The sequence below is a fragment of the Saccostrea echinata genome, unplaced genomic scaffold, assembly GCF_033153115.1.
Source record: "Saccostrea echinata isolate AGI-Se365-2 ecotype Australia unplaced genomic scaffold, CSIRO_AGI_Sech_v1 ptg000001l, whole genome shotgun sequence".
NCBI lineage: Eukaryota > Metazoa > Mollusca > Bivalvia > Ostreida > Ostreidae > Saccostrea > Saccostrea echinata.
Genome location: NW_026889750.1, coordinates 2523886 through 2539386, shown reverse-complemented (window position 1 = coordinate 2539386; position 15501 = coordinate 2523886). Strand labels below are relative to the sequence as shown.

Here is a 15501-nt window from a genome sequence, read left to right as displayed (position 1 = left end):
GTTATCCCTGGAACAGTATATATATATAATTAATCATCAACCATTTTAAATTCAATAACAAAAAAAATAAATTCAATGAAATTATTATAAATATCTTATTTATATAAAACTCATTATAAGCAATAGGCACATCGTTTGAATTCTCTTTATTAATCATAATAAGATAATATACCTTCCTATAAAGATGCCATGTTTCTGAAGAAGTCTTCGTTTCATCAAACGACACCCAAGAGTCTGTCCACTGAACATCATTTCTTCCTTTGAGTAGAATATATGTAAATCATATGAAATTTTTAACATTTGTATGAGTTAACTAAAAATAATGAGCTATCATCAAAATGTAGATGATACTGACGATTTTTCTAGATTTGATCAATCTATCAAAAAAGAAAGATGAAATAAAACACAAGCAATATTACCTGAATAGCCCTTATTGCCATATCCACATTGTATGATCTCCGTCTTCTCAAATTAAGTCTGGTCATGCGTCTTTTCAAATGTCTACAGCTTAATTATTTTAAAAAACAATGCATAAAATATACTGTATCTTAAAATGGGAGATTTTAACTTCAATCACTAAATAACAGATATATACATACAAGTAGAACACGCATATAAACAATCTTTGAATGAGACTACAAATTTAATGTATAGTACCTTTATTACTCTTAGAGAAAATATTAGCCTATACAGGTACTTATATTATCATAACTTCTGACAATTAATAATACCTACCTTATTTTCACACCATAATTACTCCAAAGAAGGAATATGATTTCTTTATTATCGTATCCGTTGAAGAAATATTCTTGAATCTTTTCGTCAACAAACGCCATGTTGTGCAATGACTGCTGGGAATGTTATCCGGTTATAGAAAGTACTAGTCGATAGAGCGATAGTGCGATGACACGATGACGATAGTGCGATAAAGCAATAACGATGTCACGATATAGCATCGCGTCATCACTATCGCGCCATCGCATCATCGCTATCGCACCATCGCATCATCGCTATCGTGCGATCGCGTCATCGCGCTATCGCTTCATCGTACCATCGCATCATCGTCATCGCATTGTCGTGCCATCGCATCATCGCCATCGCGCTATCGCACCATCGCTTCATCGTTATCGCACCATCGCTTCATCGTCATCGCATTATCGCGTCATCGCACTATCGACTCAAACCTCGATGGTGCGATGATGCGATAGTGAACTGCATGGCCCTATCCGGATTCCATATAGACCTGAACAAATCAACAACATTTTTTTAAAATTGTTGTTTACATCTTAATTCTAATTTTTAAATCTATAATATTTACGAGAAATAAAACCTCTTGAAATAATATAAAGTGTTTGTAATAACGTTCGAATAGGATTTATTAAAATGCAATATGACCCTCCCCTTCTTTATTAAAAAAAAATGAATGGATGGAAAAATATGAGATTAGGTGTATTTGATCACAATGTAGTAAAATTAGTCAACAAACAATAGTGTGAGTACTTTTTATGACCACTACTCTGAAAAATACAGTGGTCATCATAACCAATGAACCAGTCAAGCGTCACCGTACGGAGATGACCATTGTTCATAGTCTGCTGGTGTCCCGGGCGAACGAGACAATAGCTTGTGTGAGGACAAATATCACAGAATTATTCTAAAGTTTCACTCATTCTCAGCAACGAACCGAGCAACATGAGAGGGGATCTTTGACAAGAAGGAACCTTTAACGCTTAATGTGAGTATTTACCTGCATGAACATTATCTTTATGTAAATGATTGATTCAAGATCAGGAAAGTATTTCAACAAAGTAAACTGAATATCAGTAACTTTTATCTTGTTTTTCAGCAGTTTGTTTCAGGCCCGTAGAATTAACGTGGGGGGGGGGGGGCAGGATGCCGACCCCCACTTTTTTTTTGAGTATCTGAGTATAGTATTTTGCTATAGTAATTTTTCCTTCAGATGCTGGTTGGCTCGATCCCCCACTTTTTGATGTTTTAAGGTCGAGCACTGGCAAATACCAGGGTATGGACAATAAATAGGGTTTTTTTTTGCTGGTCAGATAATTTTGGGAAGTTGGTTCACCATTATTGGTCAGTTAATGTTTTTTTTTTTGTTTTTTTTTTTGCTTGTCAGATTTCTTTGGGAAGTCCCCCCCCCCCCCCCACACACACACACTTTTGAAACCGTTGCTACGGGCCTGTGTTTTACAACTGAGCAATCTGAGTAGATTTCACTGTCATGGGTTGTATGAGAATAACTTATGGAACATTATGAACTCCCATACACAATACATTAAAAAGATTATGTTTGAACAAGTAGATTCCTTAATTGATGCCATTCCTTATGGGAAATAAACTAATGATCATAGGAAGAAGAAGGGTAAAATCTCTGAATTCAGTTACGAAGATATATATTAATTTGTAGTTTCAACTAGCTGTATACTATATCTCTTAACAGTTCGCCAAAAGTAATTTCATTACGCTATATCCACAGTTGTACAAAATAGCTCGTGTAATCATTATCCTAATTTTTTTTTAACATTGTACAATTTCTTAAACTTGACAGCAGTCTCTGATTTGATTAACTGTACACAATACAATGAGTTGATTGAGGCATAAAAATGCACGATCGCTGTAATTTGTATTTGTGAAATATCATTTCTAATTAATCATCTTGTTTTACATTTTCCTTCCTTGTGAAATCAGTCCTGCCATTTTTTTTTTAAATTTGCTAAATATAAAACTACCCCCAGGCGGGGGTGGGGTGGGGTGGGGTGATTTAACTAAGAATCCTATCGCAAAGAAGCGATGTTTTTAAATATTTCAATATGAATTGTTTTATATGTACACTACAGTATAATGTATATATGAACATGTTCATACATATTAATCATTTATTTATTCTAAATAAAATTCACACGACTTTCGGAAAAAAAAGATAAAGCTATTTTGAAAGACTTAATTAAGCTACATATTAGCCTATATGTAGCTATCAAGAGGTCCATGGGCCTTGACGGTCACCTGGGTGTCATGAGTTTCTCGGGCTAGGAAGTTGATAAGGTACAATGTACGCGTATAAAATTTACATTAAATTTCTCCTTCACTCTGTTCATCCGCAAATAAAACATTTCTTTTCTGAACCATAATGGAAAAAGACTAATTTAAAATAAACAAAACATTTATTAGTTATGAGTTATATACTCAGCTCTACACAAAATATTTCTCTGTTTTTTCCCATTCTATAATGTACAATTTTAGATTTTATATACATGTATTAATACTTTCGCAGCAGATTCCGATGGAGAAATCTTGATCTATATTTAAGATTTAATGTACAATTCTTAAGATATCCATTTATTTTACTTATAATATACAATTCTGAAATTAATATCATCCTTTGAAAATATAAATCGTAGATCAAGAACAGCCCCTATCATCTTCGTGAAAACTTAACATTCTACAACGATAGAAAATATAATTATATCAAAATAACAATTAACAAATTTCAATTTGCTCGTGCTGATTTTCTTCAAGCATTGTACATGTATTTTCTAACTGAGTATGAACTCGAATGAATAGAACAAGCAAACAACTGTTTAAATACCCAAGACATTTTACTCACATATCAAAGCGCATACTACTATCTAATTCATACGCTTAAGAGAAAACATATCGAACACTCTACACTTAAAATAGTTCACCTACGTGTATGCTAAAGAAAAGAAATTAAAACATGACCAACTGAGCCCCACACCATAGGATGTGGATCCTGGGCCCGGGGACATGAATTTTATAACATTTTTAGAGGGCTAGTTGCTCACAAAAACAATTTGCTTGCGAAGTACGTGAGTAAATGTTCAAAGATTTTCGAAGATGTAATGCACTTTCAATACATAACCAACTTAGCCCAACACGGGGGCCTGAACAGTGGGTCGTAAGGGCATGCATTTTGCAAATTTGGTAGAAAGCTATGTAGATTTTCAAAGATATAACGCATGTTCAATATATGTCCACCCTACGACCTAATCTCTAGAAGAAGGAATCATGAATTTTATAATTTTAGTCAAGGGTTCAGCACTCATTGTATTCATCCAGTTTGTCTGCATGATGTTCATTGTTCACGTGTAAGGAAGAAGATTTTATGATTTTGTGCATTTTCAATATATGTCCAACTTAGCCCAACTCTGGAGCCTGAACAATAATCCCAGAGGTCATGAATTTCCCTATTTTCGTAAAGGGTTTATTGTTTTTTTTTCTAATCATGCCAATAGTTTGACTGAGTAAAGAATATTTTTGAAAATTGCATTAAATTTGTTGATTTTGGTAACACCTTTTCACAATCAAAGGGAGGTAGAGACCATGAACTTAAAAAAAATTTCTTTACCATAGATGCTATGTAATAAAATTGGTTGAAATTGGTTCTGCCATTCCAGAGAAGGTAAAATTGTTTAAAAAAAAGTTTGCGACCGTCCGACGAGGCAAGTCAAATGACAATGGACTAAAACGGATAGCCAAACAGACCTGTAGGAAGGGGGGTGGGGGTAGAGTGGGGGTATCAATAGGAAGCAAAAGTTTTTTTTACGGTTGTGCCTCTTCAATAAAAACGTCAGGGACTTTGTTTTTTACTTTTCATGGAATTTCTGATTGGTTGTACCCCCTCCTCCCCAACTGAAATTGCTTCCTACGGGCTGTTACATGTAGGTCACCTGAGTAATTGAGGCTATTAAATGTCCGTAAGTTTCACTTGCTTGAATTAAATACATGTACAAATACTATAAATATCATCAATTGACACTTTTTTTTATGAATTTAAGATTGAAAAACTACTTCAATCTCCCACACTTGTTCAGATATATTTTGATCAGGTTCACCTAAACTCATAAGCAGCATTTATGGCTCCTAGATGTAAAGTCTTAGTCTAATGCCAAGGCATGACTTCTAGCCCATCTAGAGGAGGTCGGAAAAAATAATGCTATAATTAGTTTTCGGAGCAGGCCTTTTACCCATGTAACTTTAAGGTATTCCTGGATCAAACTTGCATGATTGATGGATCTGAGGATGCATACTACTAGACTTGCTTCAGATCGGTCTTATAATCTGAAGTCAAGTGTGCAGTTAACTAAAGGTTTTTGGAGTGGCCTAGACCCAAGGAATTGCATGTCCTCCTTGCCTCAAAATTGACACATACATCCAGTGGTGCTTCTACTAGACTTTGATTCAGAAGTTCTATCTGGTCTACCTTTGCAAATGAGTGACAAAAAGGTTTTGGAAAAATGTTCATTTCTAAGTAATTACAAGCCCAGTGCCCAGAAAACAAAGGGTGGCGTGTTTGATGGAAACCCTATGGAGGGAATACATATCAGAATCCTTTTCTACTTTATAGCTACACAGACATTTAGTGGTCTGTGTTACTAACCATGATCGATTGTGACCTTGTCGAAAGATTTTAACTTTTTTCCAATTTAAAAAACAAGAATTAAAACTCTTTTATGACCTATCAAAGTTATTTTAACTATAAATCGACAACAATTCTAGTATAAAAATCGAAAACAGATGAAAATAAAGAGTGTAGAAACATGTACAGGAAAGGCTTTGCCATGGGAGGGGATAGATATATGCCCCTCTTATCACTAGAATGAAATTGTATGTAATTGTTAGAATATTTGTTATAAAACTTTAAAGTTCAAGTATGAGTCGGATATATATATATATATATATATATATATATATATATATATTCCGTATGAGTGGTTTTAAAAAATGGCCATTGGTTTTACTAAAAGCCAGGTTGCAGATAAAATATAGTTACGTTTTAATATTTGTACTAGAAAGTGATGATTTCTTTCTTGATTACAGTTGATGTCGAGCATGCCATTGTGCTTCTTTAAAAAAGTTAATTTGGAAAGAGGGGTTGGGGTGGGGAGGGGGGGTTACGAAGGAATCCTGTCTTTTAAAAGCACTCATTATGCCTCACTTGAAATACTAATTCAATTAATTTGACAAATTCCAAATTCACAGCACTTTAATGTTTTGACTTCAAGTATCTATTAAGAAAAAGATATGGATCCGCCCCTGTAAGAACTAGTTGTCAATGACAACTTCGTTAGGTTTCATTAATCGTGTAAACCTATCTAAGGTACGAAACCAACAAGGATGTTAAAGTTCACCTTTCGTTAATTAATTAAGCTATAAACAGACACGGGAAAAATACTACAGGAAGCTCTTTATGTAACAATTTATTTTTGCTCCCTGCAAGCAATATAACGTAGGTAAATAAAACGGAACTTGTGAAAATTAGATTTACATGAAGAATAGGAAAATGTGGGCGATTATTTAAGTCAAGGATGTAGGGAGTGAAGAATGTAGGTAACATTAAATTAACTGATTCGGAGTTTGATGGGGATACACCAGAAGTAAAAAAAAATAAAGGGGGGGGGGGTTACGCAGTAATTCAGTAATTTTTTCTTCAGTGTCAAGAAATGAATGATTAAACTTCAGCAGCATCAATTCCTCTGCTGCTCCATGCAGTTGTTTCCAGTTTAGGACAAATCAGAACCGTAAACAAGTAAAAAGTGGTGTTGTATGTGTATATTAATTACTCTCCTCAATACAAAAAGAATTTCGTGTGAATACCTGACATTTGTTGTTCTATTTGATTTGTTTTGCTACTCTATGTGACCTATTGACCAACACGTTGTCTTTTCCTGTTTTTATCTCACCGGAGCTGAACAGCAATTGCAAAATTTTAAAAGCAATTTCGTCTCTTGTCGGAATCTGTCGTCTGATGCTGTTTTGTTTGTTTATTTATCTATTTATTATTATTATTTTTTTTTTTTTTAAATTTTTTTTTATTAATTTATATTTAAATCTTTTCTACATTTTACGACTTCTTCTCAAGAACCACTTTGTAAAGAACAATTTGACATTATTATATAAAATCTTGGAGAGCAGAAAAAAAACGTTCATTACAGCTTCATTATTGAGTGTATATGTAGATTCAAGTTTGTACCAATCATTGCACCCAAGACCTAAGCTGAGGCCACAAACGGTTTCAAAGTTTTGCACAAAAAAATGGAGCGAAAAAGTTTTTAAAAATCTTCATAAAATCAGCATGCACAGTACCAGAAAGAATCAAATTAATATTAGTTTGTAACCATTCCCTGTGTGTAAATTCAATTTTTCCATTTTTTTTTTAAATCTCATTTTTAAGAACTACAGGGCCATAATGCGTCATATTTTAAGTTAAGCAACAAAATGTAGAAACACACACATATATATGTAGGTATCCCTATGCATGTTTTGTGTAAATTCAAATAATAAAACCTCTGTGAATAAAGGATTGAGCCACACCAGAAATAGAAAGTTCTACACTGGACTAAACCTCGTCAAAAACATCGAATTTGAAATGAAGTTAAAGGAATTAAAAAGAATAGCCAATGGTTTCTAGGATTAGGACGACAGTAATTTGAATCTCCTATTAACATGAGAAATGGAAAATTGTATTGTATTGTAGCCCATGGGACTAGTAAACTACTTTTTTTGCACTTATACGCACAACAGTGACAGTGATCAAGAGCAGAGTATTTTTCTTCTCAGAAATGTGAATGAAACAAGTCTAAGTCCCATAAATCAAGACAAAAGACATTTTTATGCATGTGACATTAGAATGACAAGACTGTACTTATCAGTTCTACCTGTAGCATCCATCGTCGACATTCCGTATAAGGCTAGTGCACTATTACGGAAATTCGGAAAATAAAGCCAATCACTGAATCTTACTATCTTTGATATCCTGGGCAATCCACCGATTTTATTAATGTATTTTTTGTCAAATGCGAGAAGTAAATCAGGCTGTTCTACAAAGTCTTTTAATATTTTTTCTGTAGAAAGTTCTCTTTTATTCGATTTTAATTTTTTTCCGGAATTCTTAACTTAGAAGTAAAACTTAATCATTTAAAAAAATTTTTAAACACCGGTTTTATAACTCATCCTTCATGAATGATTTCTAATTATGAATGATTAAAAAGTAAATGCAATCATAGGGTAGTTTCTTACGAGTTTATTGAATTATTCCATGTCTATCTATATCTAGATTGGACATATATATATTTTAAATATTCTTAATCTTTATTATTAACCATTATTTCTAGACTATTTAAATTCAAACATTTTAACCATTTAATTTTTGAATCATACGATTCAAGTCCCTTGTATTACGAAAATTTGGCCCCTCCTCTCCCTGGAGGTATAAAGAAAATCGGTAAAAAGAATAAAATTGTAAATATTTACATACATGTACATTATTGACTCATACATGTAAACAACATTGTTTATCATAATTAATTGTTGATGAGCCTTTCACTTTTCTTATATGTTAGAGTTTAAACTGAAATAAAATTGCAATAAATGTTTCACCGTAGATTTGTGTATTAGGCGTGAATAAATGATCGGAATTGTCGCATGCAGAAAAAAAAAAAAAACATGAAAAAAAAGTAATCATTCGATTCTTTCGTTTCCTTGACCACAAACTGACTCATAATTGTTTTATTTGAACCCAATCCAGATTGAATCGGTTAAAAATAAAATATTCATGTTAAAATTGAAAAAAAAAATCCCCATGTTTTTATCCAACTGTATATGACCTCTTTGCTTTTGATTCTTGTTTTTTGATTTTCCCTATAAATCAAGTTGAGAAATTGCGTCGTGTAGTGTATGTTCTTCTTATACACGGAGATGACGACATCTATGATTTTCCCGTTGGCAGAAGGTCGTTACAACTGGTATAAAACTCAGTGACCACATACAAGTGCATTATTTACCTGCTTTTATTCTTACAGGACTTTCATGCTTGGTGGTCAGATAGATGCGTGACAGATCATAGGAGAGTAAAAGACCAAAAGTACAGTCAACATGACTTCTGTGGAATTCAGACATCGCTATGTCGAAATTGAAGAAAATAACAACCCGTTAATGAAGAGAGTGAAGCAAAATGTATATTGTTCGTACAGACGAGTTTGGAAGTTCTGGGCTTACCATTTGCCGATTTTGAAGTTTATTAAGTATTACAAACTCAAAGAATATTTGTTCTCGGATATCTTGACTGGGTTAACCATAGGAATCATGCATATTCCACAGGCACTGGCATTTGGGATGCTGACTTCTGTCAAGGTAGAGAACGGACTCTATACCTCACTTTGGCCAATTTTGTTTTATGTCATTTTTGGAACATCGCCTCATATTTCCATGGGGACGAGTGCAGTTATATGCATGGTAACTGCGGGTGTTGTCGATATGCAAGCGGAAGTATTCAAATCTAATAACCAACATTTGTTTCATGCCCACCTTGCAAATGCTAATGGAACTATGCAAAATGCAACCACAATAGAATGGACGGACATCCCAGAGTTCATGGACTTCAAAGAGAATGTCGCAATGAATATTGCACTGTTTTCGGGCCTCATTCTTATTTTCATGGGAATGTTCCGGTTGGGATTTATCACGTTCTACTTCTCTGTGTCATTCTTTAGCGGATTCACTTCCGGTGCAGCAGTTCACATAGCAACGAGCCAGATGCCTGCTCTTTTGGGAATCGCAGTTAAACGATACTCAGGACCTTTCAAAATAGTTTATACCTATAGAGATATATTTCTTGCCATAACAACGGTCAAAGTCGCCACAATACTCATTTCTATCATTTGCATCGTCATCTTGCTTGCAGTTAAGGAACTTAACGAGCGTTTTAAGCACAAACTTAAGGCTCCCATTCCCATAGAGCTCATCGTCGTCATCATTGCAACTATTGCTTCCTACGTTTCGAAGTTCGATGAGAATTATGATGTCGCTGTTGTAGGGGCTATTCCGAACACCATACCCGCCCCTGTTTTACCAGACATAACGGGTGTTCAGTATTACTTAGGTGATTGTTTCGTTGTTGCAATCTTGATTTTCTCCAACACCATTGCCATGGCAAAAATATGTGCAAAGAAACATAACTACGAATTAAATGACAATCAGGAAATTTATGCGTATGGCATTTGTAATTTTGCCAGTTCATTTTTCAAATGCTTCCCGTCCGCCGTCGCTCCACCTCGTTCGATGATTCTCTCTTCCATGAATGCAAGGACGACGATTAGTGGTTTGTTTTCGGCCCTTCTTATGCTTCTTGTTATCTTAGCAATCAGCGAACTTTTCTTTTTCCTGCCTAAAGCTGCCTTAGCATCCATTATTTTGGTGGCCCTGAAAGGACTCTTCGTACAAATGACGGATGCCCGTAGGTTTTGGAAAATCAACAAGTACGATTTCATCATTTGGCTTTGTACAATTACATCAGTTGTTTTCATCGATATTGACTTTGGTCTTGGTATCGGATTGGCTATATCACTTCTCACAGTCGTATTTCAAAGTCAACGTGCATCAGCTATGCGTTTAATGAAATACAATCCAAACTTTAGGACAGTACGAAGCATTCAAAAGTTATACTCATTAAGTCCTGTTAAAATATTTGTGTATAAATCCAATATCTTCTTTGCTAATGCTGAAATGTTTAGGAGCAAGCTATACTCTGCGACTGTCAATCCAAGAAAGTTTGTGAAATTGTTGAACAAGAAAAAGGAAATCGATGCAAATAAAAAAGACACTGAAAAGATCACTCAGAATGGAGCAAATGCAACCAAAAAGATATCAACTATTTCCACAGAAAGTGGGTTAAGCAATGCTTCACCCGTTTTCACGTCTCTATCTTTAGAAGATTCTATTTCAAGTCCCAATGTTGAATCGTTCGCCAGCCAACTAGACAATGTAGAGGCTAACCCCATACATTTGGATTCTGCTTATGTGTGCTTGCCCCCTCCATCCCATGTGTTGAGTTTAGGATCTATTGACACAATTCAAAGCTTAGAAACCATTGACTCTGGATTTGACGAAATTTCTCATCCAAAACAACTCTTATCTGAGTACATGAGAACTCGAGTCATTATTCTCGAAATGGCATGCGTGAACTACATCGACGCTTCCGGCTGCAATCTCATCGTCCATATTCATAAGGAGTATTCCAAACTAGGTATTCGGCTTCTCCTCGCAGGGATATCTGAAGATGTGTCCAAAACATTAAAGCACTCGGGTGCCTTTGATGCCATCCCTAAAGATGATCTGTATCCAGATCTTACGGACGCCATTGTATCTGCAGACGAATACGTGCTTCAACCTTCCAAAGCAGACCTAAGTCCCACTTCACATTCTGTAAGCTTCACAGACGAAGAAGCGGCGGAGGAATCTTATGTAGTGCATCTGTAGAGTCAAGTGGTCAAGTACTATACATACAAGTTTGCAATCTACAAGTGAAGTTTTTTTTTAGTTTACATGGAGGATGTCTCGTTCTTATATTATTTAATCTGACTTTGCAGCAATCTAACATGTTTCACTGTTATATAATTGCACATTGAATTTTTTTTACATTCATATTCATGTGAAGCAGTTTTATTTACCAGTTGTGCTAAATGTGTACTGTGTACATGTCGTACATACATGTATTATAATTATGTACTTATATTTATGTTAATAAACTAAGTTATTTTCATAAGAATTGTTGCTATGTTGTTTCTATAAAACAATATAAAGAAATTGTCAAAATATGGAATTTTCATACATTATCAAATTGTTTTATAATGTAGTTTTCTTTTTTTCTTCCCTTTCGGGTGCTTGTTTTTTAGTTTCAGAAATATGTATTAGAAATACTCATGGTGTTAATGTATCTTTTGTTCACAGGTTAGCAAAAGTCTGCAAAATATTGAAAGATTTGATCTTGACAGGATTATATAACTGGCAAACAGAAGGTTAATTGATAAGGTAGACATGATATAATGAAAGGGGTTCTTGGATGATACTTAATTACAGCAACAAGGCCAACTTTAAAATAATGTTTGTTTGTCCTCTCCCGACTCAGGATGAATCATTTGGGTCGGTAGGTAGGTTGAAAATTTTTCAACATGAATGCTGAATTTTCAAGATGTATTTTTTGGAATGCTTAAAAAATGATTGTTTCCTGGAGATTAAAAAGAAGTTTTGAGTCGGGACATTTTTAGCCAGTCGGTTGGGAGAGGGCAACTAAACATTTTTTAAGATAGTCCAAAGCATTTTATAATGAAATATGGAGATAACGAACAGTTATCAATCTCAATTTTGAAACAATACAAATCAGGAGCAGAGCAAACACGGACCTCTAAAAAACATCAGAGTGGGATCAGGTGCCATGTAGGAGTAAGCATTCCTGTCAATCTGATTTCAATTCTCTGTAAGGACCAAAATATTACTGTAGGGCTGTGGCACACACCATGAGCGATTGATTTTCATGAAACTTTTTCAGGTAATTAATGCCCATACAGTATGATATAATCAACATTCAAAATTAATGTTACTGCCTTGGTTGCCATGGTAACGGGATAACATAGATTTTTTGCCCCATTTACTCTCATTTCAAGCATAAAAATGCTATAAACTTGATTTCATGTGGTTAAATCATCTTTATTATTTTGAGATAATTCATACATTATATGAATAGAACAAATGACAAATGGAGCATATTATAACACAATTTAAAAAATTCTACAAGTCACTGCAATTTCTTCAATTGGTGGCTCAAAGATGACCAAATTCTTACATTTTGAAAATTGCCATCTTTACCCTATATTTCAAGAAGTCTCTCAAGAAATGCAGGCAATTCAAGAAAAAAATCACCTGAAATTTTAAAAATACCATAATAATATTAGTTAACTTTTATGAAAAGTAGAATGGGGATTTCTTTCGTTTTCAGTATTTTTAACTTCGAAAATTGGCATTTTGCCAAATAATATTTTGTTCAAAATATTACCAAACACTGGTTGTTTTATAAAAAAAAAAATTTCCAAACAATTTTTCCTCCAATAAAGACAAACCGAATGATTGATAAATAATATTAAAGATATTAAATAAGAGAAAACAAAATTAATTGACACTTACTGTTGTTTCTCCTATGATCCTTTACAAAGGGCAGATAACTCAAAATCTAAAGAAAATTAGCTATTTAACTTTTCACTGGAACTTAACCAAGTAAACAACATTTTCAAATGCTAGATAAAAAATGGAAAAAGGATAATGGATTAAAACTCTAATAATACTTTTTTCAACCCAAAAAATAATAAATAAATTAATAAACAATAATAAATTATTACTTGTTCATACATAGGTAGGTAGATTATATTTTAGCAGGTTTATTTGATAAGCTAATGTTAATTTCCTCCATATAAATGTTGCTTGTTCCCAGATACATATCTTTATATATTAATTTTATTCAATTAAAGCAATTTCGAATTTTTAAGACTGACCATAAATTAACACCTCATTAGGAATAAAACCATTAAATTATAGTCTTACAATCAGTAAAAATACACATATTCATGTGTATACATTTCAATTTATCGTTACTTTGATAAGCAGTCTTTTTTTCAAATTATTAATATAGCAAGAATCTACATCTGAACGTTATCCAAAATGTGAATATAAACAATGTGTAGAAAATAGCTAGCCTATTATATAACAATCTAATTAAGGTCTGACGTCACGTTCCTCAAATATCTGTGTCTCTTTGTACATGTAATATATAAAAAAAATTCAAAATTGTCATTTTCTTGTGATTTCTAAATTGTTTTCGAAATGTCTTTAAAAATAAGTACATCAAAAATTGTAACATTGGCAATTCAAAAGATTACCAAAAAGGATTATATACAGGAAACACCACTCTCTGATATCCTGCACAAATGCCTGGTAAGGTACCTCAAATTTTTGTAAAGAAACTTGTTAAAGTAGCAATATTTCAATGACAAATTCTTGGAAACAAGATGTGTTTGTGAAACACTGATGCCCCCGTATGGCAACTTATAGCAAAGGTTAAACTTTCTCAAATGCAAATCAAAGATGTTGGTACCCAAAGTAAGGTCTTGTCTCGAGGAATATACCTGTGAAATATGAAAGCCCTAGCAGCAACCATTGAATAGATATGGAAAAGGTTAAAGTTTTTCAAAAGTAAGTCAAACATCAAGGTCAAGGTCAAATGGTCAAAATTAATGGTGCCTAAGGAAAGGCCTTCTCACAAGAAATATACAGGTGAAATATGAAAGCTGAAGCACCAATCGTTCAAAAGTTATAATCAAGGTTAAAGTTTTTCAAAAGTAGGTCAAACTCTTAGGTCAAGGTCAATGGGATTACAATTGTTGGTATCTAAAGGAAGGTCTTATCACAAGGAAAAAACATGTTACATATGAAAGCCCTAGCAACAACTTTTCAAGAGTTGTGTCCAAGGTTAAAGTTTTCCAAAAGTAGGTTAAAGTCCAAGGTCAAAGGGTCAAAGTTGTTGGTATCCAAAGGAAGGTCTTGTCACAAGGATTATATATGTGAAGTATGAAAGTCCTAGCACCAACGGTTCGAAAAGTTATGGCCATGGTTAAAGTTTTTCAAAAGTAGGTCAAACTCCAAGGTCAAGGTCAAAGAGTCAAAGTTGTTGGTATCCAAAGAAAGGTCTTGTCACAAGGATTATATATGTGAAGTATGAAAGTCCTAGCACCAACGGTTAGAAAAGTTATGGCCATGGTTAAAGTTTTTCAAAAGTAGGTCAAACTCCAAGGTCAAGGTCAAAGAGTCAAAGTTGTTGGTATCCAAAGAAAGGTCTTGTCACAAGGATTATATATGTGAAATATGAAAGTCCTAGCACCAACGGTTCGAAAAGTTATGGTCAATGTTAAAGTTTTCAAAAGTAGGTCAAACTCCAAGGTCAAGGTCAAAAGGTCAAAGTTGTTGGTATCTTAAGGAAGGTCTTGTCACAAGAATTACACATGTGAAGTATGAAAGCCCTAGCACTAATTGTTCAAAAGTTATGGCCAAGGTTAAAGTTAGGAAAAAAATTGCAAAACTGGGTCAAACTCCAAGGTCAAGGTCAAAAGGTCAAATATGGTGGTACCCAAAGAAAGGTCTTGTCACAAGGAATACACATGTGAAATATGAAAACCATAGCTCCAACCAATCAAAAGTTATGGGCAATGTTAAAGTTTTTGCGGACAAACAGACAGACGGACGGACAGGGCAAAAACTACATACCCCCGAATCTTCGATACGGGGGCATAAAAATATATATTATTGAGGAACGTGTCGTCTGACCTTAAAATCAGATCCTTTGATCCGCTCACATAGATCGCTACACAAGGATCTGCAATCTCTACCCAGAGTTATCGTTCCTGCTTCGCTCCACTTATAGCGCAGCGTAATACGCCCTCTGGTGAGAGATTGAAGGATCTGAAGAAACCCCATTTAGGGACATATCCTGGTGACCTTTCTAACAAAAATATTCTCTAAAATTTTGACCAATCAGAGAGATCGTACTTAAGCGACATTCGGGAAAATGGATACATGTAGAAGTGAAAGTAGCTGTGGAGAAGATCTTATCGTTTTGTACAAAACAAAGAGCTAAAAAACAAA

At 34.1% G+C, this 15501-nt stretch overlaps 1 protein-coding gene across 1 annotated transcript; it reads left to right on the top strand.

Annotated features, from left to right (window-relative positions):
- Positions 1-1636: 1636 nt before the first annotated feature.
- On the top strand, positions 1637-11508 carry LOC133182965 (prestin-like). Its single transcript, XM_061317865.1, has 2 exons — positions 1637-1735; positions 8838-11508. The coding sequence occupies exon 2, from the start codon at positions 8911-8913 to the stop codon at positions 11290-11292; it is 2382 nt and encodes a 793-aa protein (XP_061173849.1). The 5' UTR covers positions 1637-1735; positions 8838-8910; the 3' UTR covers positions 11293-11508.
- Positions 11509-15501: the final 3993 nt, after the last annotated feature.